General features: G+C 37.7%; 1 protein-coding gene, 2 long non-coding RNA genes and 1 pseudogene across 3 annotated transcripts; 2 read left to right on the top strand and 2 right to left on the bottom strand.

The window, feature by feature from the left end:
- Positions 1–3,317: 3,317 nt before the first annotated feature.
- On the top strand, positions 3,318–4,049 carry LOC108174023 (uncharacterized mitochondrial protein AtMg00810-like). The gene has a single exon (XM_017334260.2). The coding sequence runs from the start codon at positions 3,318–3,320 to the stop codon at positions 4,047–4,049; it is 732 nt and encodes a 243-aa protein (XP_017189749.2).
- An 8,513-nt stretch (positions 4,050–12,562) lies between these two features.
- Positions 12,563–13,469, bottom strand: LOC114826814 (uncharacterized; annotated as a pseudogene).
- Positions 13,470–14,642: 1,173 nt separating this feature from the next.
- Positions 14,643–16,999, bottom strand: LOC139188212 (uncharacterized). The gene is made up of 2 exons (XR_011571503.1): positions 15,908–16,999; positions 14,643–15,181 (listed from the first exon to the last, which is right to left on the bottom strand). It is a non-coding gene; the product is annotated as an uncharacterized lncRNA (long non-coding RNA).
- A 2,301-nt stretch (positions 17,000–19,300) lies between these two features.
- Positions 19,301–20,720, top strand: LOC114819255 (uncharacterized). Its single transcript, XR_011570979.1, has 2 exons — positions 19,301–19,443; positions 19,928–20,720. It is a non-coding gene; the product is annotated as an uncharacterized lncRNA (long non-coding RNA).
- Positions 20,721–25,177: the final 4,457 nt, after the last annotated feature.

Here is a 25,177-nt window from a genome sequence, read left to right as displayed (position 1 = left end):
CGACACGTGTCGACATCAGAAGCCAATCATAGCACGACACGTGTCGACATCAGAAGCCAATCACAACACGACAGATGTCGTGTCAATGTCACAACAAAGCTAGAAACTCTCTTCTATAAAATGAGATCATTCTCCCACAATATTTCCTAATATCATTTGTACTAAATCATTCATTAGTACTCACAAAATGAGAGCTTGAACCTATGTACTTGTGTAAACCCTTCACAATTAATAAGAACTCCTATACTCCGTGGACGTAGCCAATCTGGGTGAACCACATACGTCTTGTATTTTCTTCCCTGTCTCTATTCATTTACATACTTATCCACAAAAATGACCGGAGCAATCTAGCGAAGGTCACAAACTTAACACTTTATGTGGTACCAAAGTCCTCACTGATTTTGTACATCAACATATAATAAGCTTTATTTTGTTTTATTTTATTTTCTTGTTCAATAAGCATTCCTCTTTTCTACTCATATCCACACCACCATTTACCCTCATCTTTCTACATGCTATTGACGGTTGGCTCCTCAGGCCGATCTTAAAGCCGTAGCAAAACTTAACAGCTATATATCTCGTAAGTCGAAGAGAATTTGGAATTGCGTCATCGTTTTTATTCATTGGTTCAACAAATGTGTACATGGCTAGTCAGTAAGCACATATGAAAAATTCACATATCATGCAATTGATGAATAAAAACTGCAACAATTTTCCATGATTTGTAATATTTCTATAGCGGTGTCTTCTGCTGTGGAACTCAATACACGTGGCCGCCTTAGGTGCTGATGGTGATCAGCCTATGGAAAATAGAGATTTGGATTGTGGCGTGTGTGTGTGTGTGTTTATATATATATATATATATATATATATATATATATATATATATATATATATATATATATATTAAATCGTGTCCGTTTATCATACATCGTGCGGTCAGTTTTTGTCAAGTACTGTTTGTGTTCAATTTTAAATAAAAATAATAATATGATTTTTGACCGCATGATGCACGATTTATAAATTTTCGAGATCCTCACAAAGAGGATCCAGATATTCGCATTCATACAATTGATTCGTGGCATATATATATTGGAATAAGTCAATATTCAGGAGAAAATGAATGTAAATATTATGTAATTATTAGAGTCTTGTTTAGGACGGACAATATGTCCTTTATTTGTTTCCTTTTACAACAAGGATTGTATGTACCTATTTACTCATAATTATGAAATATACGAGAATAAGCCGTAAAATTCAATTTGGCATCAGAGCCAAGATGTAACCCTAATCCCACTGTGATGTCATGCTGCATATGTCGTGAAGGAAGAGAGGAAGACAAAAACTGGTTTTTTCACTGGATACCTGCAGCAAGAACAGTTTGTCGTGCAGTGTGCGTGTTTGCTGTGCAGTGTGCTTGTGTGTGCCGTGACCTATGGCGAGTGACAAAGGAGACTTGGGGCTGAAGTTGGAGGGTGGATCACAGGGTTCTACTCACAGTTCAGTCGTAAACCTAGTTGTTATTCAGAGTGCTGCTTTGGCGGTACCTAGTACTGTAAAACTTAATGGATCAAATTATCCTATTTGGTCCAATGTGTTGGAGATGCATATCGCTAGGCGTGGTAAGAAAGGGTTTGTGATAGGAAGCATCAAAGAACCCAAGGAAGACAGTGCCGAGTATGAAGCTTGGGAGACGGGGAATGCTATTATGAAAGGGTGGTTGATTAATTCCATGGATCCTACCATCATGGGTTTTTTCATCCATCTTTGTACTGCTGGAGAAGTTTGGGAAGAAGTTGCTCGAACGTATTATGATGGGTTTGATATTTCTCAGATTTATGAGTTGAAAGTGAAGTCATTCAGATTTCGACAAGAATGGAGGCCTATCGGTGTATACTATGCCGATCTCAAAACTTTTTGGCAAGAATTGGATCAGAGAAGACCAATCAAGATGGAATGTGCTGGTGACTTAAAGACACTTTGAGAGGAAATCCAACTAGATCGTGTGTATGCCTTCTTAGCAGGGCTTGATGATATATTTGATAAGGTGCGTAGTGATATCTTGAGATCACAACCTTTACCATATGTGGAGGAAGTGTTCTCTATTGTGAGGCGGGAAGCGCAACGCCATGCAACAATGATGGGTAGTCATGGCATTGGGAATCAGGAGGAAATCTCTCCCATGGCTATGGTGTCTCGGCCACCTTCGGGTACCCAAACCTTTAATCTTTCATCATCAACAACTATCTCTCCCGTGGCTATGGTGTCCCGGCCACCTTCGAGTAGCTGAACCTTTAATCCTTCATCATCAACAACTTCTCGGCCTGTCACTCGGGAAAATAAGGATGACTTGAAATGTACCTTTTGTGGGAAAATCCGCCATACAGAATATACATGTTTTCAATAACATGGAGTACCAGAATGGTTTCCGGAATTGAAAAAAAAGTTGCGTGCAAAGGAACGAGGTGCTGGTGGAGCAGGTGGCGATCGTGCATCCATGACCAGTGCTCCTAAGGATGCCGCCCCCCACAGGTGATCCAAGTCAAAGTTTGCTGACTATGACCACTCCTAGTGAAACCCCGGCCATTCCATGTAGTATAAGGCATGTGTTTTTAGCCTCTGATACGGAACATCGTACATGTTGGATTCTAGACTCGGGTGCAACCGATCATATGACTTTTGATAAGAATTTATTTACTAGTATGACAACGAGTTCACGGAAATGTATTGCAACTGCCAATGGACAAACAACACCGGTTTTTGGGGCAGACATTGTGCATCTCATGCCGACCCTTCCTCTTCATCATTACCTTTTTGTTCTCTCGTTGTCTCATAATTTGTTGTATATTCCTCAAGTTACTGAGCAATTAGATTGTGTTGTACTTATGTATCCATTGTTTTGTTTACTTCAGGATATTCAGACCAGAGGAGATACATTGGGTGGCACTATTAAAGTCGAGAGATAGGGGGTTGCAGATTTGGTAAGTAGTGGAGTGACTGGGTCGACAGCTTCATGCCGACTTTCTTCACCACCCACGGCAAGCTGTTGCCGAGAGGGCTTATGTGGTTGAATAACACTTCAGTGCTCAGCATGCTCATGTGGAGAGCCTTCACGGCACCTTTCTGCAGTATGCCGAGAGCTTTCACAGCTCCCTTCTTTAGTATACTCTGTCCATGAGCTACATATTTCCAACCACCCAAGATCACCGATAATATTCTCCCCCTGGTGATCAGAAGGTGATGGACTCGAACCATAGAAATACTCAGACTCCAAAAAAGTAACATCCATGGTCACATACATATGGCCAGTAACATCCATGGTCACGTACATTGGGTATTATCAGAGTCACTCGGATCATACGTTATTTGTGAAACGGAGAAGTGGAAAAGTGACGACCTTAATTATCTATGTGGATGATATTATAATAACGAGTGATGATACAAAAGAGATGATGAGGCTGGAACGAAACCTGGCTGCCAAATTCGAGATGAAGAATTTGGGAGATTTGAAATATTTTCTTGGTGTGGAGGTCGCTCGGTCATCTAGAGGTATTTTCTTGTCTCAACGCAAATATGTTCTGGATTTATTAAAGGAAACAGGAATGCTGGGATGTAAACCGGTGGACACTCCCATCGTGGAAAAACATTATTTAGGGATTTATCCAGATCAAGAACCAGTTGACAAGGGTAGGTATCAAAGGCTGGTGGGGAGAATGATTTATTTGTCTCACACTCGTCTGGATATTGCCTATGCTGTAAGTGTAATGAGTCAATTCATGCACTCACCAAGTGTGGATTATATGGCGGCAATAATGAGGATCTTGGCTTATTTGAAGTTTGCACTTGGTAAAGGGATCTTGTATGCGTGTCATGGACATATGAGAATTGAAGGTTTTACCGATGCTGATTGGGCAGGTGACGTGACTAATAGAAGATCGACATCTGGGTATTTTACATTTGTTGAAGGTAATTTGGTCACTTGGCGAAGCAAGAAACAGAATGTAGTATCACGATGCTCTGCTGAAGCCGAGTATATGGGAATGGCATAGGGTGTGTGTGAGATTCTTTGGTTACAGAAGTTACTTTGGAGTCTCGGTTTTAAACAGACATAAGCAATGGAGTTGTATTGTGATAATAAGTCCACCAGAGAAATAGCTAAGAATGCGGTACAGCATGATATGACTAAACATGTGGAGGTTGACAGGCATTTTATCAAAGAAAAGCTGGAGAAGAAGATTGTGTCAATACCGTTTGTGAACTTAGAAGAACAACTTGCAGACATTCTTACCCATGCCGTGTGTCGTAGGTGTTTTGATGATTCACTAGTCAAGTTGGGCATGAGTAATATCTATGCTCCAACTTGATAGGGAGTATTGGAATAAGTCAATATTTAGGAGAAAATGAATGTAAATATTCTATAATTATTAGTCTTGTTTGGGAAGGACAATATGTCCTTTATTTGTTTCCTTTTACAATAAGGATTGTATGTACCTATTTACTCAGAATTATGAAATATACGAGATTAAGCCGTAAAATTCAATTATATATTCACATATATATGTATATATATATATATATATATATATATATGAAGCCTTTAAGGGAAGGAATCCCTATTTTTTTTAATAAAAATGGGAATTAGTTGGGGGTCCACACTACATAGAACTTTAACGATCTAAATCGTCTATTGATAAGTTTTTTTTCTGTTTTTTTGTTTTTTAGATATATATATACACACACACCATAAATCTAGCAATTTGCTCCTGCGCATTTGATAAGTTTTTTGTTTGTTTTGTTTATTCTCTTTATCTTGTACATGTCATTATATAAAATTATTAGATAGTTTTTTTTGTTAAAATTCAAAATTTTGAAGTTCTTTTTATTAGTTTTCTTTATTTTATTTGAGGAAGACGATTCCAACTTACTAATCATTTTAGAAAAATTATACTACTTCTAGTTTTGTTCCAGGTTCTAAGCTTTGCCGTTTGGTACTTTTTCATCAGATTTCAACCTACATATGTAGTTTACATCCTAAACTTGTTTTTCACATAGCGCACTGCGCACGAGTTGATTGTATGTTCTTTTAATTGAAGTCACATACATAACAGGTAATTACATGTGAACAATTATATAAAAGAATGCATAAAAAGCCTATGATTGCTTAACAAATAATTCTTAAATTGTAATTATTATTTTATATTTTCATTTTGTGTTTTGTTTTTTGCTCAAATGTGGTTACAATTGTGTCATCTGCAGTTTAAAAAAAAATGACAAAATCAAGTGCGATAAGATATACCAAAGCAATATAGAAGGAGATCCCAAATTAATTCCACATGTTACAATTATTTTATATTGTACATTACTCAATTTCACTGTTCTAAAAATCCCCGCCTAGACCACCTAGGCACCCGCCTAGCCCGCCTAGGCACCTGCCTACGTTGCAACTCACTTAGACCGAAAATACGTAACTTTCAATTTGCATTTTGTTTTTTTCCAATAAATTATAAGATACTTGTTGCATACTTGAATGAACAAACATTATATCCTTATTTCACGTGTTTTCATTAAGTTCCAATACTTCATGATATATATGCATTCTATTTTGTAGTTTATGATGAAATTATATATATTTCAAGTAGAAGCAGACACTTATTTACATGAAATATGATAGATTTACTTAAATCCGCCTAGTCCGTCTAGGCCCCGCCTAGCCGCTAGGCCCCAGCCCGCTGCCCGACTAGCGCCTAGCAACTTTTAGAACCTTACTCAATTTATGTATTGTTCGTAATTTATATTGTTAATTAATTTTATGTTAAACTGATTTCTTCATAAAAATTATTACCAACCTAATAGTTAAACAGCAAAATGAGTTATAAAGTTTGAACTCTTCCTATTCCATTATCCCCTCTCTTTCACGGCTATCTTGTCGTTGCCTAAAACAAAGTCAACAAACAACTACCCATTTGGGCAATTTTATTTTTGGATATCTCTGTGTAATTTTCCAACAAATTAAGTGATGTCTCGGATGAATGACAATCGATTATATTTAGTGAGAAAGGTAGTTAATGTTTGTATTAATGTAGTTATAAAAAAAATATATATTCAAAACTATGAGAACTCATTGAGGACAATTCTATATGTATTGAAATGCTTTATGGATCATATCCTATGTATTTTGTGTATCTTTAAATTATGCTCCAAAATAAGACATAGAAATTGATGAGATGTAGTCCTGCTGGTACATGCATCTGCGTTATACTTTACATTGTATTTAACTAAAAAAAATTCAAAGTTGTTGTAAAATCGATGGTGGGTGCAGTGGAATAAATAAACAAGACACAAAATTTATCAAGGTTTCTTTACAGTCAGTGTGACTGAAGTACGTCCTCGGGGCAGCAGTAGTGATTTCATTATAATTTAGAATAATAAGAGTACAGAAATAACTTTCTCTATTATCTCATCTTCCTCTCTTTTCTTTCTTCCTCTTCCGTGAGTCTCACTCCCTTCTTCCTCTTCCGCGAGTCTCACTCCCTTCTTCCTCTCTTCTGCACAAACTTTTGGAAAAAGTTACTGTATCAATCCTATTCATTTTACAAAATTTCCACAAATGAATAGTGAAAATACTGTGTATAAATAGTAACAAACTATTCATGTGGGCCATCCACATATTATTCACAACAAAAGCAATATGTAATGATACTCTGTTTCTTTCCATGTCAAACTGATCGCTGTGTGTTTGATAGAAAAGGTCGTATAAGCTGACCAAGCAATACAAAGCCGTTGTACAATTCCCTGGAGTGGGGAGTCCACGCGAGTGATCTTGTTCCGCCACTTAAACCGTCCGTCACGTTTGAATTCACACTGCCCCTGCGTCTTGAGCTTCCAAAGTGAAAGCCGACGGAAAAGTGCCTTCACTCCACATCTTACACATACAGGTACTTTCAGAGAACTAATTTATGTTGGTATATGCTTCGTTGTTGTACATTGTCCTCAACAGTTTCATATGATATTACCCTCCGTGTTGTTGCAATTGCCTACTTATCCCACTGCAATGTTCCCCGCAGATATAATTGTAACCAAATTAGAGCAAAAAAATGACACAAAATGGAAACATAAAATAATAATCACAATTCAAGAATTATTAATCAAGCAACTACAGGCCTTTTATGCATTATTTTATATAATTGTTCGCGATAAACACAAGAAATCAACCCCAATGATATTACTGATATCTTAAATATTTGAGTGGGCTATTCCAATACGGTTATCCACGTGCAAGTGAAAAGTGTAGAACACTAAAAAAATTTCTTCTTCAATTTAATTGAAAGGTTCAAAACAAATAAAAAGAACCCACGTCAAAAGTAGTTGATGAGTTGATGCGGCGAGAAATTTTTCATTGTAACGGGAATACAAGTAGTATACTATGTATTTTAATAGAAGTGATGGAAATTTTTATTTTTAAAATTATTAACTTTTTAGCACATCTATCCCACTATTTACATAATGATACGTTGTATATCACCTTATGTACCAATCATACTAAAAAACCCCAATGATATTACTGATACTTCAAAGGGTAAACTGTCATTTTCCCCTTAAACTATCACCCTATTGTCAATGCCCCCTAAATTATTTTTTCAGCCAATTTACCCCCTGAACTATAAAAATTGGCCAATGTACTCTTTACTATTAAATTTGTTAAATTCCATCGATTGAGATGTTAAAAATAAGGGTGATTTTGTCATTTCCAACGCAAAATAGTGATTAATAAAAAATAATAAAGAAATTAATAACAAACCATAAAAAAAAAACCCTTGCAAATAGCAAACGGAGGATTGGTTCACAGAGAGAGAGAGAGAGAGAGAGAGAGAGAACAGCCTCCCAGACTCCTAGTGATTGGAGTGGAATCAGTGATGTGGATTCTAAGGTGCAAAGGATCAGCAATGGTGGCATGGCAGAATTGGAACCGGCTCGGTGGAGTTAAATCGGAACCGGCGCGGTGGCGGTGGAGTTGAATCGTTAGCCGCCCCTCCACCTTGGGCTGCTTGAATATGGACTTCAAATCTACCGCTAACCCCACAATTTTTTTAGAGAGGGAGATAAAGAGAGAGAGAATCGTGAAGAAGGTGGCGGGTTGGGTGGGGGTGGAGTTCGGACAGGGAAGGATATGGAATTTCTGGGTTAAAGGAATGTAGGCTGGAGAATAGGGTCTCCTTTTATTTTCTTTTCAAGTTTTAGTATTTTTTTTACTTTAATAGTTAAAAGTGATCTTCTTTTTTAAATTAAAGAATTGATTTTTTTTTAACAGAATTTGGAATGAAGTTTAAAAATTTGACGGTAAGGTGTAAATTGACACATTATATATAGTTCAGGGGGTTAATTGGCTGAAAAAATAGTTTAGGGCGTAAATTGATAATAGAGTGATAGTTTAAGGAGGAAAATGACAATTTATCCTATTTTCAAATAATATCTACAAAATCTACTACCTTGAACGCGTATTGACTCTTTGATGGGGTGATGGGGTGACATTTCATGTAAATATTTGAAAGGAAAGTAATTCCAAAGCGTGTGGCCACAAAATCCCGTGTTAACAAACGATGTGCATAACATTCTCATTATCTTTTTGACCTTATGATTTATTTATTTCAGGTTTTGAACTTTTCGGCTGACATACGATGATAAGTTTTATAGAATATTATCTATTTTCCGACATGAAAGTATTGTTTTCAGGATAAATAATATGAGAGAATTTGAAGGTTTCTGCTGTCATGTTATTTTCAACAAACTTCTCTTTAAATTTTTTTTTATTTCACAAATTCAAAAACAATGAATATGAATTCATATAGACGTGCTCTAAGCCTGAATTAGTAAAGTTTTTTTTTTTTGGTAAAAGGAATTAGTAAAGTTTAGCCACTACAATTTTTGTTTGTTTGTTAATACAATGATAGAGGAATAAATTAGTTACGAGCTATTGGCATTCATGTATTGTTCAACTGTGATATAACTTATAAGTAAAGATAGCCCTTGCAATATGAGCCCCTTCAATTTTTCACAGGCATAAAAAGGTGTTGCAACAGCACCTGCACAAAAGCCTTTCGATATGGACTGGACAAACATTTTGAGACCTCTGACCCACAGAAATGCAACATGACAAGGAGCTTACCTCACGCGTCGGAGATCGACCCGTAGGGTCCATTTGAAATGATATGTACTTCTACTCGTAGGTGTTTTTACTTGAAGTAGTTTTTTAGGACAAATTTTTTATAAAATAAAATCCAAGTGTTTTATAAGAAACACTACAAAGTTACTTTTCCAGAAAATGTTTATATTACTTATGATTGATACAATTTAACAAAACAAGAGAAACATTGTAGGAAACTAACTTTTCTAAGTAGAGAACCACCCCGGTTGATTCAGTGGTCGTACCCAGTGCACAAGGCTCCCGCTTTACACAGGGTCTGGGAGAGGTGAATGTCGGCTAGCCTTACCCCCATTTATGGAGAGGCTGCTCCCAAGTCTTGAACCCGAGACCTACCGGTTGATTCAGTGGTAAATGGATAAATTTCAGGTTCGTTTTCTACACAGTATGTCATAAGTTCGATTCTTGACACTAATGAATCAAATAATAAGTTTTAGGGATAGAAAGAGGCTGAAATGATGCACTACATCATCAACTAGTCCTTTTTTTTTAAGTAACTTTTCTAAGCACCAGAGGGTTAACCGAAATGTTTGTATACATATATATGCTGATTTTGTTCGAAGTTTGGGGAACTCTCTCTCTATTGCGGTTATGTATGACTGTTGGGGGAAGGCATGAGAAAGGAAAGAGAAAGAGTCACGTGATATTATTTATTTATTTTTTTAATTTTAAACAAACAATATTTTCTATATTAAGGGAGTTGGAGGGTAGCTAGCAATAATATGATTCAAATATGTTTTTGGCAATGATCGAACTTTAAGATTTTTTTACTTACAAGTGAAGAAGAATATCACTAGACCGTAATATTAATTAATAATAGTCACGCAATTTCTATCCATCATTAGATATGACTAATGCTAATGATTAAATTATTAGTTTACTTATTATTACTCTTTTAATAGACTTTGTTCATATATTATGGTCTCATGAATGCCGTGAGAAGCAATATCTTTTTTATCTAACAAATTACGATTAGAACTGCACTGATTATTCTCTAAATAATTATTTGGACTATATTATAGACGTAGCCATAGTGATAACCAGTGGACGCCGTAGATTCCTTTTGAATTGTCTTATTTTTGACGTCGTGGCCTTTTTTAATTTTCTTTCTGCAATCTCCACCTGCACTGCCCTCATCGCAATCTCCACCTTCATCACTCTCCGTCGAGCCTCCGACGCCTCCCGATCCCTGGAACCCCATCTGATACACCCGTATGCCTTCTTCATCTACACCCCATCTCAAATCCCTCCTTCCTCTTCCCGATTTCCACTCCGCCAATGCTGGGACTCCGGTTGCTCTGCACAGGGACCACACAGACATAACTCTCTCTTATTTGAGGAATAAGAAGAAAGACATGCTGGTCTTCCGATCTACATGAAATCAGGTGCATAATTAGCTTCCTCATTTGAAGAATAAAACCTGGAGAAAAAGGGAAAAAAAGAGAGAGGAGATAGACGGTTGGTCGGAGAAATAAGGGGAGAAAGGACCGGAGAGGGAATGGCAGCAGTGGGAAGGAAACAAAAATGCTAGACCTTTCGAGAGAAAGGAATAAAAAAGAAAAAAATAAATTAAAGTATAAAATATTAATTGATATGAATAAATTAATATAATATTAGATAAGTTGGGTGTCAGTTTATTTTTAAGGATGAAAATGCATTTAGCCTATTATTATTCACTAAATGAATAAATGCGCTGATACTAGACAAAACCTTTAGGGATGGAGTTGCTTGCAGATGTTGGGCCCACCCCTTGTGGGTTTTCAGGGAATTTCATTGCAAAAGGCCCCACCCCTTTGTATGCATTTGCAGAAAAAGACCTGACAGACACTTTCCCAAAGTGGGTTTTCAGGGAAAGAACTAAAAAGGATGGAGACAACTGAATTCACTGAAGCAACGAACAACCTACCAGACACTTTCCCAAAGTGGCTGACTCCACTTACAATCATTCGATCTTCCTCGGAGTGTGGATTCCACGCGAGTGACCTTGTTCCGCCACGTAACCCGACCGTGACGTTTGGTGTCTGAGGTGGTCGTGGGTCTTTTCCACGTGCTTTGAAAGGAGCGTGGTTTACGTTATCTTTTGTTTAAGACTTAACGAATATGAGAGAGAAAATCGAAAAGTACAGCCAGTTTGTATTAAATTTTTATTTGCAATTTTGCAAACAAATTAGAAATTTGATTGCTTTTTTGGATTTTGCTTTTGTTTCTTTTGCTCAAATCTGATTGGTCAACCCAAAGACTCAAGACTCCAGTCTCAAATCTTTTTTGGGAAAATTAATTTTATAATTCTTAATATTCAAATATATTTTTATTTTGCCACTTAGTATTAGTAATGCACCAAAAGAAAAAAAAGTATTAATAATGCAATCTACTGATATTCCTTCTTATTTGTATGTGAGATGTGTTATAAGTTTGATTCTCGCTAAAGGCGAATTTGAATGATATGATTGTTAACTCATTGTCAAGCTAATCACATCTTATCCCTTTAGTGTAGACAATATCATTTGTTAAATAAATAAATAAAAGAAAGAGTTTGAATTACTATTTTAATTTAAATTAGGAAGAATGAAAGAGTTTAAATGCAGGACACATTAGGTTGACAAAAAAAGAATTAAGAAATCAAAAAACAAAAACTAAATTGAAGCCGCACAATTAAAACGAAAAAAATATATATATACTACAAGTATAAACATTTTTCAAGCAATATTTATCAAAATGAAATAATAGTACTTATTTTTTGCAAATTTTTTTGGTGGTTTATGTGGTTATAACTTATACCACACTTTCAGTGTGACTCTAGTGATGGGCCTTGTAAGCAATTAAGGTCCAAACTTAAGTTTCCGTTAGTCTTTTGTTAAATAAACACATGTGAGGTGTGATTTTTTTTTTGTCGCAAGAGAAGAAGCAAGCCTATACCATGGAACTTATCTCACCTAGAAAAAATGACAAGCAACACGAAAACCCCATAAACAGTGACCAAAAGCAAGGGATGCAAATTGTTGCCGCATGATCCATGTAAGGTGGAGGAAAGAAGAAAAAGGTACTTCGTATTTCCGCACAATCATTGCAAATCAAACGACGGATGCCTTAGGTTTCTTAATTTGGTTTGATTGGACAACTCTAACCTCTCAACGTGAGACTCATATATGCTTATTTAATGGAAACTAATAGACATTTATGTTTAGATACTAATTGATAACAGAGCTCACCACAAAAGTTTAGTTAACAATTCACATTGAAAGTGTGCCATTCAAATAGTTTAGCCATTATTTTTAGATGTCAATAAAGATTTGATTATATAGGACATTGGCATGACAATTTACATTTTTCAATATATAATTAGTGTGAGATTTATAATAAGATTCACACTTCCATAAGCCCAAGGACCTTCTCCCAAAGCCCAACACTCCCCGCACTCCTAAGATCAATCACACTTGGGCTACAAGCTTGCCACAGTCCAATAACCAACTTTAATTTCATTCTTTAATTGCCCTTGCTCCCACCCACAATATCCATAAAAAAACCGAAACTCACCAAGCCCAACCGTATCCCTTTTCACTATTTCAGCAGCACACCCCACACGTTCCTTTGTCCCATAATACCAGAGATTTTTCAATGTGATTGTACACGAGTGGTATACCACGTGTTATTATACAAATAGTGGAGCATGTGTGTTAAAAAAGTTAATAGCTTAAATATTAAAAATTTTCACCACTTATATAAAATCATGCGATCTACCACTCGTGTTTCGATTATAATAAAAAATTTCTCTCATAATACAACCCCCTCACGTCATCAAAAACTCCACCCTCCCAACCGCATGATCACCCCCTTTGGGCCTCACCAAGAACAACCCCTCCTCCAACGGCGCGCCGAAGAACAACGGCCGGTCCGAGAACGTGCCCGCCACGTCTCGAGCGGTCCATCGAGTTTCCTTGTTCGACATGAGGGAAGGCCGGTTGAGAATGATGCCGGATGGGCCCAAAGGTCCAGTGGACAACACCCAAATGATCGTCCGCTCGAAAATGTGGACCCCGCCGTGGTTTTTGGTTGCAAGGAGTAGGCAGCCCTTTTCGGACTTGTGGATTGTGTGAGCACATTTGTCACCAACAGTGATGGGATTAGGTTGGTCCACCAGAGTGTGAAGATCAACAAGTGAGGAAGCTGAAGTGGGCTCTTTAGGCCTTGATTTCTCTGCAGCTACCAGTTTTGCTCTGAATGATCGCCAATCGGCACCAATGGAAGGTTTGCGATCATCGTTGGACGGCATAGATGACTCCCCACGGCTACTTATCATTCGACAGAAGAAGAGAAAGGAATATTTCCCTGTTTGAAACAGAAAAGCAAAAGAACAACTTACGTGTTATTGAAGATGGAATGCCATCTCTTTTGGATTGAAATTGAGTGTAATTTCTGTTGGGAGAAGTAACAGTTTTGGTGAAGAGCAAAAACAAGCTTCCATTGATGAACTTTTGATGGCAGATCGAGAGCTTCAAAGCTGATAAGAAATAAAGAGCAGATCATTCACTGATATATAAGCTTAATAATATATGCCTCTATGGAGAGGACTTGATTCAAATGTAGTAGTCCCGTGTCAAATGCTTTGCTTGATATGTATGCCAAGTGTGATGTGTTGGATGAAGCATCTAGAGTCTTTCATGGGATAGCGAAAGAAAATTCGGTGTCTTGGAATGCCACGCTTCAAGGGTTAGCCATGCACAGGCATGGTGAAAAGGCGCTTGAGCTATTCTCTCAAATGGTAAAAGCCGGGGTTTTGCCTGATAAATTGACCTTCATTGGGGTCTTATGTGCTTGTGCACATGTTGCCAATGCGAGGCTCCAAATGAGGAGCACGGGTGTCCAGAAGCCCCCAGGGGCTAGTTCCATCGAGGTGGACGACAAGGTTCGTGAGTTTACAGTTTTTGATAAATTACACCCTAAATCCGACTAAAGTATATTGGTTGATTGACAGACTTCGTCTGGACTTAAACCAATTGAATGTGTCGCCGGGAAGTATTAGCAATGGGATAGGTGGATGAACTGTGAAAGACAATATTTACTTGGTGAGCATCAGCTGACTCAAACTTGGCCAGAAACACTTGTGCAAACCCCGTAATCGGAAAAAGTCCAAGGAGAAACTTTTCACCAATGTTGCTAGAATATAAACTTGCATATTTTATATTTTATCAATGCCATTCATATTTTATATATGAGATGATAAGTTTGTTACTGCCCGTGTCGCACTAGTACAATGCTTCCAAAGAGCTGGAGAAGTATCTATGGGTATAGCAGACTCCAACTACAAAGTTACAGGTCGGTCCTGTGGTTGTGGATGCTTTATCGATCAGTTTGACAGGATTAGCAATGATAAATAACGATTTTTAAGAACAATTAAGTGGCATAATCATGGCAAATACTGAAATATAAGCCAGAAGCAAAAACATAATCAGAATCATCAATCTGAATCAGACCAGAAAATACACCTATAAGTTGGATTACAATGTTAGCATGCCCTTGACTGCCCCGTCGTTCCATTCGGTGGGAAAAGATCGCAAGACAAGCGCGACAGTTGGACACTAGCCACTGCAAACAACCTAGGATTATACCTAAAATAACCAAACAGCTTCAGCCACAGCCTCCCCGACCCATAACAACTTGAGGAGGAGGGGGAGATCATTAGTTAGTTGGCCACGTCGGTTCCGACGTACGACCTCGCCATTACCACTGAGAAATCAAGAGTGGTCTGGTTCATCTTACTTACATAGATGGGAGGCAACGACTCCGTTCCCTGCTTGAGATTGCTGTCGCTTTCCTTGTCGTCGCCGTAGAAGATATCGGCCCGAAGGTTCTCGTAGCACAAGTCCAGCTTCCGGTTGCGGTTTATAGCGACCACGTCAAGTCCCACGTGGCGGTTACGTACTCGCTGCTGGAGGCGGCGATGAGAAACCCAACATCAGCCGTTTGGGAGCTAGGATAAGAGACCTGACAGCATTAATAAACGGATTCGGTTGTGTAAATAAGCCACTGGATTAAATAATCTAGCCATACCAATTTTAATACGCTTTATACCCGTTTATTTATTCTTTCTAAAACGTTAATATAATTAGTCAGGTTGCTCTCTCTGTCATTCTCTTGCGAATCTAGCTAGGTATTTTCGTTGATATCGCACCATCGTCTCAACATGTGTATTTATCGAATGTAGCCAAATGTTAACCTTTAATTTTAAAAATATCAATTTTTATAAAAAGTTTCAAATATATTCAAAATCTCATTGAAATAGACTCAAATACCTAAAACTTTAAAACCGAATAAACTAAAAAAATCAGAACCCTATTAAATGAAGGCAAGGAGAGAAATAGGAGAGAAATATTTTTTTTTTTAGTACATCGATATTTTTACACTAAGGGAATGTGGAGTTCGGCTAAGCCGCACAATGGGCAACCTAATTTGATATCAAATTTGCCATCCACTAGATTCGAACATAAGACCTTTCACTTCTAAGTAAAAAGGAATATCACCAGACCCTAATACTAAGTGGCAGGAGAGAAGAGAAATAGCTATTAAAAAGTCCATTAGGTTAATTAGATAAAATTAGAAAAAAAGAAAAAAAAACTAAAAAAGGAAGTGTAAAAAAAGAAAACAAAAAAAAAAAAGACAGAAAAAGAAACACGTGAAAATCAATCCTAGTAGAAGTAGGACTTGACTCACATTGTACAGTAGTTGTCGATAAATGGGATTCCTTCTCTCTCCTCGTCTGATATGAAGTCAAAACCTAAAAGACAAGCATCAAATTTCTTGTATAAAAAGCTCCAAGTGCAGCAATCAAATCATCACATCAGAATCAGATGGGAGAAAAACCTGAGAATCCCTCCTCCGACCATTGGTACCATTGGCCTGCAGTAATTAAGCCCCTCTGTTTAATCCTCTTCGTAGGCTGCATGAGCATAATCTTTTACTTCCAGGTGGCGCACGAAAACTGGCTCAACCCCTTGGCCCCCGAGTTCCGCATCTACTCCGCCGCCGTGTCCCCGTGCCCACTCGCCCCGACCCCTCCTTCCGCCGCCAACCGCTACCATTCCTTAACCGCCACGTGGAACTTTAATCTGGTCTTCGCAAACCCCAACACCAAACTCGACTTGTACTACGAGAGCCTCCAGGCGGATCTCTTCTACGGGGACGAGAAGACGAAGGACAAACTGATGCTCGCGACGACGCCGTTGCCTCTTTTGGCTTTAACCACGATGACCCAGACCACTTTCAATGTCACCTTCGCGACGGCGAGGGCCTACGTCAGCGATGAAGCCGCCAAGGAATTAATAATCTCCTCCAACTCCTCGTCAGCAGGTGATGGTTGTTATGGGTCGGCCAAATTGGGGGTGAAGCTGACCGGATTTTTCAGAATTGATAAAAGTCTCTGGTTTTCTAGTTACTTCTGCGACCTTTCTCCCCCGAATTACAACGTCACCGATCAGTCAAGCGAATGTGAAATTTATAATCCTGCTGAACGGTGTGTATGCTGACAACTTGAGATTGTTCGTGTGTATGCTGACAACTTGAGATTGATTGATCGATTTGTTGATCTTCATCCTAGTTATTATTTATTTAACTTTTTAGTTGCAGTTTCAGTTAAATTGAATGTTGTAATTTTGTGATGATGGTTAGGATAATGTTGTGGCTAGTTGTATTTGTTTGTTTTGTTTGTTTTTAACCTTTCGCATACTATCGCTATCGATAATCATAATGGAAAGGAGTCTTTGCGTGTTATTTTGTTAATCTTGTTATAAACGAAACAAAAATTCGTGGTCATTGTTAGGCTGGCTGTTGTAGTTTGGGGGTAGGTAGGAAAATATATATATGGTTAGCATCACAGTTTACCAACCTCCTCAAAAAACCATCCAGCTTACATTAGTCGAATGCAACATGATCCACCAACAATGTCGACTATACATGTCGGAAACTATTTGGCTTGATCACGGGTGAGAAGAGAATTTTGTTTTTGCACTTTTGCTTTGAACACTTCTGTTTTTGGAGTTGCCCTAGACTGCTCACGAGCAACCGTGGTACAACTGAACTGATGATGACCGTGACTATTGGGATTTACTCTTGGAGATTACATGGTTAGAACTTAGAAGAGGTTCTAAAGCTGTCAAACACCGCATTGATCTTGAGATCTATTAGCGTATTAATATCAAGTTCTCATCATAGTCTGTGTGCATTCATCAGTAAGAATGAATTGGTATAATGTAACAAAATCAAATTGAGTATGAAGTTAGTCTCTATGGGCACGAACAACAAATAAATACCATCTTTAGCAGTTTATCCACTTATCCCACTGCTAACACTATGTTGTTTATCCACCTATCCCATTGCTAACACTATGTTTGGATGAGAAAAATAAAGTTGGAATTTTGATAAAAGTCATAATTTATGAAAATGAATTTTCTAGATCCTAATTTACGCAATTTACTCAATTTATCCACCACATTTGATGTCGCTCCCCTCTATTTTCTAGATCCTAATCTGCAATTTACGCAAGAACAAAAAATGAATTTTTCCGTTTCAACAACCAAATAGCAAAAGAAAACCGAAAAATCAACAGAAAACATATAAAAAGGGAAGAAGGGGGTTTTGATTTTTATTATACCTTGACGAGATTGACATCCTCATGGCGTTGGCGAGACTCTCCATTACTTTGCTTCTTCTTCTTCTTCCTTTGATTCTTCTTAATTAGACTTAGTTCATATTAGAATTATTCTGTAGAACTTGTAAGTTTTGTGACTGAATATGAGTTTTTCATGTGGAATTCATAATTCATGTACTTTCAATGCAAATCATGTTGGTCGATGTATGATGTAGGATGTGTGATAATGAGATTGCACCATGTAGCAGTGTTGTACGTGGAATGGATGATCCTACTTGGTTAATCTGCATTGGGGGACCATACACATTCTAGGGGTGACTATGCTTCGTTAATTTGCATTGGGTGGTCACTACTTACTTGGATACATTGTTCTCAGAGGTGGTCTTGCTTAGTTAATATGCATTGGGAACCACACTATGATATGCTTCAATGCCTATGGTCCTGCTTGGCTAATCCACATTAAGAGACCATACGCATTCTAAGGGTGACTCTGATTGGTTAATTCACATTGGGGGTCACTACTTACTTGGTTATATTGTTCTAGTTAAAAACATGCAACAATTCATAACAATGAATTTACAAGCGTGAAAATGTGAAAAAAAAATTGCCGACGGTCGTCATGGATGCCTTTACGCTTTGAATGATGGTTACATCGTCTTTTGAATGTTTAAAACCATATAAACTCTTGTGAATTATATTTTTAAAAGAGTTGAAAATTATTAATATTCATAATAAATACTATACAAATGTGAAAAATATTTTTGTCGATTGATATATGACCGGGAACATGATATCTTCTATGCGGGATGTTTGATATACCAAACCGGCGTCATGAACATTGTATTTGGCCAAGGAGGTGCATTTAAGCAACAAATCATGGAACTTGTAGAACTATATCATGTAAGAAGACAAACACCAAGTAACCAACGTAACATTCGTAAACTCCTCCTAATTGATATCAACTCACAATCAAGGTTTTATGCTCATTTCTCGTCGAGCATGGTTCAAGGAATTCGTGACAACTTTAGGGATATTTTTTTTCTATGATTTTATACAAACTTTGGACCTTATATATTATTTTATTTAATATGTGCCACATGGCACCTTGTGAGTCATTTAATACAACTTTTCTCAAGTTTTTTACCATCAAAACGATGAGCACCCCGCAAAGGGTCTACAACAACTTCAGGAATATTTATTCAATTTTTTTTTCTATTTTATTTGAATTTTCTCAAATTATATATATTTTTAGGGATGTGCTATCTATACACCCCATTTTACTTCTCACACACGTCTTAATAATTTATATCCGTTGATCTTCTTCAACTCATCTGATCCGACGGTCGAAAATTAAAAATGTGTGTGAGAAGTAAAATGGGATATGGATATCACACCCTTATTTTTATTCTTCACTGCCACGTGATATATATATATATATATATTAATTAAACCAAAATCCAGCCTCCACATACTCGATACAAAAAGGCCAGAAGCTCCTTCTGGCATTGGCCATTGGAAGCAGCGGCCATTAGCAGGCCACCGCCGCCAGCCAAGCGCTGTCACCCCCCACACGCGAAGACGTATCTGATGAATCAATTCCCAGGTTTTTAATAAACTTCCTCCATCTCTCGTACTGCTTTTTTCTAGTCTTTATACACACACCATATGTTTGATTAAATGTCTTAAAGAAGTATCTGACGAATCAATCATCGGGGCAGTGTGAACTATGTTGCTGTTGATATTGAGGTAACAAACGAGGAAGGTGAGGGTAATAGACATGAAGGAAAGAGATTACTATTGGAGGATAAGTGACGGGGCAAGCCATTAGTTTTTGACTTGGTTATTAGTGGAGCCTTTTGTTGTTGGGACATGTACAAATTTGTTTGTGTTTTGATAGTCCATTAGTTTTTTGGTAACAAAGATTATACTTAAGAGGAAGCTGATGTCCATGGCTAATTATAGTTGCTAATGAATTCTGTATCAAATGGGTTTCCAAATTATAAGTTTATCAATTATATCTATTGGTTTGTAATTGTGGATCAGAGTATATGAAAAGGATTTGATTGTTTAAACCTGTAAATTTATAGGTGAGGGAGCTATGCATCGCCAAAATCGAGCCATTGGAGGTGCTGGAGTAGGGATAGGGGAGAGAGAGGGAAGTGCAGGTGGAAAGAGTTGGGCTTGGAAGATGTTTAGTTGGTTAGTCTTATCTATCTTCGTTTATATATTTTTTTTGTTGTTGAGTGGCGACTTTGCTGATCATAGCAAATTCCATACTAGAAAGTCTGTTAGGGCACTATACCTAATGTCTCAAACAATGACCGGTGTGGGGTACGGTGACATCGTCCCCAAAACTGAGCGGTCAAAGGTGTTAGTATCCTTTCTGATTTTCTTCGTCCGTTGGATTTGGTGCTACTCAGGAGGTGTTTTTTTTGCTTTTATCGGTGAGGGTTTCCTCAGACGATATAGGAAGGTAGTAAACTTTTTTAGTGTGAGTGAGGACCGTTTTAGGGTAGTGATGGCAGTAGCGGCACCTGCTCTGTGTGTGGGAGTAGGCTGTATTGGGTTTCACTTCTTGGGGAAGAAGAGCTGGGAGAATGCTATGTATTTGTCGGTTGTTTCTGTAACCACTGTAGGCTATGGTGAAGTTACGGTGGAGACGGCAGGCGCTAGGGTTTTTGCAAGCATTTGGATGTGCCTTTCCACAGTTATTTTTCTTAAATGTCAGACGTACCTAGTTGTTAGAATTATGAGCGGGTTTAGAAGAAATTGAGTAGTGATTTGTTAGGGAAGCATGGGGTGTCATGTTATATCGAGTCTTTCTTATGTACAGAAAATTCGAAACGCATTCAGTTTTCATTATTGATCACAATTTTAGTATTGTTTACTTCTTTAAGAACAACTTGCTTTCATTACGAAATGTTGGAACTTGGAACCAAATTTGCTAAAATCAAAAGGGAAATGTAATTTTCAATTCGATCTTTTATATTTTCTTTTTAAAATACTTTAAAATCAAATATTAATTGAATAACGGGGTCATAGGAAAACTTAAAAATCTTGAATTAATACATTTGGATTTTTAGATCATCTCCTTTGGAGATGTTAAATTGTAAAAGGAATGTCTTGCAATTAATTTTGAAGGTAGGAAAAAACTTCAACTAATATATCAATCCTGCGTGAATTGACATATGAACATTTTATTGTCAAATTTAACATATGAAAAAAGGTGTTGTCAATTAGTTTTCTAATTATTGTATTGTTTGGGTCTCATTAATACACCAATTATAAATTTTGAAATTTATTTTAATCAATTTTTTTTAAAGTGAATCTTACAATATCATTTATAAAAAAAAATGGAGAAAGAGAAATGCACAGCCTAATAGAGTCATAGACCACTTACTTTTCATGTTTTTAGAAATTGGTATGAATATTCATACAAATTTCCATCTAAATCCTATTCGAACACTGAAAAGTATTTTTAGTCCTCTACTTTACCAAAACAACTATCTAAACCTTTTCAAAAATATTATAAATAGAAGGAAATGAGATCATAAAGATACGCGGATGACTTGACTATAGTATAGGCCGGTCAAACAAAAACAACGTGCAATGAGCTCTCTGCTCCCATATATTTTAATTCAAGTGAAAGAGGAAGACAAAAAGTCATATTGTCCTAAAAAAATACGATTGATTACTCAGATTGGTTTTTGCGCCCCTTTATTATAATTAAACTTAGTATTTCATAAATGTTTTTTTTATTATTTGAATGATATTTTAGAAGAAAAATTCAAGCTGAAGCACAAAAAATCGCGCATATTACTCCAATCAATCGACCTAACTCATGTGAGCTAAAAACCAATTTATGTGGATTGAAAGCAAATTTGAGTGGGTCTAGAGATTGGGCTGCAAAGCCCACCCTTCTTTAGCTCTTACAAATTGGGTCAGTCCACTCAGCAACCCTTCTCTCTCTCTCTCCCTCCCCCCCCCCCCCTCTCAGATGAAAATTCAAATTCTAGCCTCTGCCTTCTCCACACCGAAGTCCAAAACCCAAAACCTAAAACCCTGAAGCTCTCCGACCATGCAAATGTGCGTTCCAGTTCGAGCCCCGTCATGGGTTTCCCGGGACGGCTCTTAGACCAGAAGCTCTCGGACCTCCATAGGTGCACAAACCTCACCCACATCAGCAAGTCCACGTCCAAATCCTCAAAACCAACCTTCACCAGGACATCCACGCGGCGCCCAAGCTCGTCGCCGCTTTCTCCCTCTGCCGTCAAATGACGGTGGTGGTAAACGTTTTCAATCAGATTGATTAGCCAAATGCCCATTTGTACAACACTCTCATCAGAGCTCGCAGACTTCGCAGGCCTTCGCGGCTTTCTTCGATATGCAGATTAATGGGGTTTATCCTGATAATTTTACGTACCCATTTCTTCTGAAAGCTTGTTTTCGCCTGCCATGGCTGCCGGTGGTTCAAATGATTCATGCCCACATTGAGAAATCTGGATTTTAGTTGGATATCTTCCTGCCCAATTCGCTCATTGATACTTATTCCAAGAGTGGATTGATTGGCGTTAGTGAGGCGAAGAATCTGTTTGTGGTGATGGAAGAGAGAGACACTGTGTCTTGGAATTCAATGCTTGGTGGGTGGTGGGTTGGCAAAAGCTGGGGAGCTAAGTGATGCACGCCGCTTGTGTAGAGTCTGGTTTGATTGGATTGGGTATGAAAGTTCACGCCTCTATAGAGAGGACTCGATTCAAGTGTAGTACTCCCGTGTCAAATGCTTTGCTTGATTGTATGCCAAGTTTTGTGTGTTGGATGAAGCATCTAGAGTCTTTCATGTGATAGCGAAAAAGGATTTGGTGTCTTGGAATGCCATGCTCCTAGGGTTAGCCATGAACAGGCATGGTGAGAAGGCGCTTGAGCTATTCTCTCGAATTGTAAAAGCCGGGGGGTTTTTTTTTTTTTTCCGGATAAATTGACCTTCGTTGGGGTCTTATGTGCTGTACACATGCAGTATTTGTGGAGGAATGTCTTCAAGCCTTCAACACTATGGAGTGGGAGTACGGGATTGTACCGGGAGTTGAGCATTACGGTTGCATGATTGACCTTTTGGGTCTTGGTGGGCGTCTTAGGGAGGCTTTTAGGCTTGTGCATAGCATGCCAATGGAACCAAATGCTGCTGTATGGCGTACACTTTTGGGGGCTTGTCGGATGCATAATGATCTGGAACTAGCAGAGGAGGGTGCTTAATCACCTAGGTAAGTTAGACCCGTCTGATTCAGGAAAATTTTTCATGTTGTCAAATATTTATTCTGCAGCTGGTGATTGGGTCAATTTTGCCAGTATGAGGCTGCAAATGAGGAGCACCGGAGTCCAGAAATTTCCCAGGGCTAGTTCTGTTGAGGTGGACGACGAGGTCCATGAATTTACAGTTTTTGATAAATTACATCCTAAATCCGACAAAGTATATGGGATGATTGACAGACTTCATCAAGACTTCAAGCAATTGAATGTGTCGTCGCGGAGTATTAGCAATGGGATAGGTGGATAAACTGCGACAGAAAGTATTTATTTGGTGAGCATCAGCTGACTCAAACTTGTCCAGAAACACTTCAGCGAGCATTGGAAAATATTCAAGGAGAAACTTCTGACCAATGTCCCTAGGACTTAGATTATAAACTTGTATACATGTTGATAAATAGAAGGGGATCAATCATTGTTCCAGTAGATTGGAATTAACAGTTACCAATGATTCATCTTTTATCTGTGAGATGATGTGTCACACTAGTACAATTCTTGCAAAGAGCTGGAGAAGTGTCTGCGGGTATAGCACCGTATCCATATCACTGCTTGCCATCTATGCTCTGCCATCAATTCCAAGTTTAGGAACCCAAAAAATGAGATGAGGAAGGATAGCTCTTGCTGATATGCTGTAAGTTGAAACTCAACCTTAAATTTCTTAATGAAATTATGTTTTCTTATAAACAATTGCACATCAAACTACTGTCTTGTAAGCTATATCGTTTAGCGAAGAAAAACTTACATGCAACGGGAATGATGCAACTGTGGTAATATTTCAAGTCAATCACACATTGTCATGCATTTTATCTTTCTAACATAATAATGTGTGGTTGACTCAGAATACTGTCACAATGACATCCGTGAAATAACTCCCCCAATATTCACAGCTGACAAGTTAATGTACTTCAAAGTTTGGCGAGCAAGTGCTCAACAAACAACCGACACGTGACTCAAATTGGTTTGATTGATGAGAAAAACCCCTTACCCACAAAGAAGGAGGAGTTCCGGTCCTTTGGTGCCATGCATAAAGTCATATCCACTGGCCTTCCCGATGTGTTGTCCCAAATAAACCTTTCTTTTGCTTTGTTGTGTTAATTGGTCATGTATTGTTATGCAACTCTTTGTGAAGCAAATAGAACTCATATAATCCTTTTTGGATTCTTTTTGTAAGGATTCTAGGGATCCTCACTTCTTATCCGGTCATCTTACTTCATACATTTGGTGTTGTTTGTGTTTAATTTTAAATAATAAAAAAATTCAAAATGATTTATAACTGCACAATATACGATGATGATAGGATATGAGGATCCTAGGTTCTCACAACGAGAATCCGGATGGGATCCAAATCCATAATATAAAGCTCTAAATTTGATTTTCTATCCAGTAATATAACTGTTTTTCTTTCTTTCAATCTGGTAGCTTCATACCACAATTTGGTGAAGTGGGTAGTTCCTGTTCCCCTTAAATTTACTCAAAGGATTAAAAGTTTTAGTTGATATCAAGGGTAGTTTAAATAGCGTTTAGTAGATATCGCCCGTGCTTGGTTTTGAATTTTTACAAGATGACTTGTCGTGTTGCTATTTTTGAGATAATATTTTGTGATAAAATTTGTAAATTTTAGCCAATAGAAAAGAATGCTGTTATTGCTTTTTTTATTTATTTTTTTAATTTTTTAAGATGAGACCTTAGGTGCTGACCTTAGTTTCGGATTATTTTAAGCCGTTGAATTTTTATCTAAACGGCTCACAATAAAAGAGTTCAAACATGCTTCTCTCTATGGGATTTGGATCCCATATGGATCCAAATTGTGAGGATCTTAGGGATCCCCACATCTTAACCATTCATTGTGTATCGTACGATAAGAAATTATTTGATTTTTTTATTTAAAATTTAACACAAATAGTAGATGATGAAAATTGACTGCACAATATATGATGAACGGTTAGGATGTGGAGATCCCTACGATCCCCACAAAGTTAATCTGGAGAGGATCCTTTTCCCTCTCTAGGTTCACCCATCCACTTTTCTCTCTCTCT

This window comes from Malus domestica, chromosome 09 (genome assembly GCF_042453785.1).
Source record: "Malus domestica chromosome 09, GDT2T_hap1".
Lineage (NCBI taxonomy): Eukaryota > Viridiplantae > Streptophyta > Magnoliopsida > Rosales > Rosaceae > Malus > Malus domestica.
Note: the sequence above shows the minus strand (reverse complement) of the source record. Positions and strands in the feature narration are given on the sequence as shown.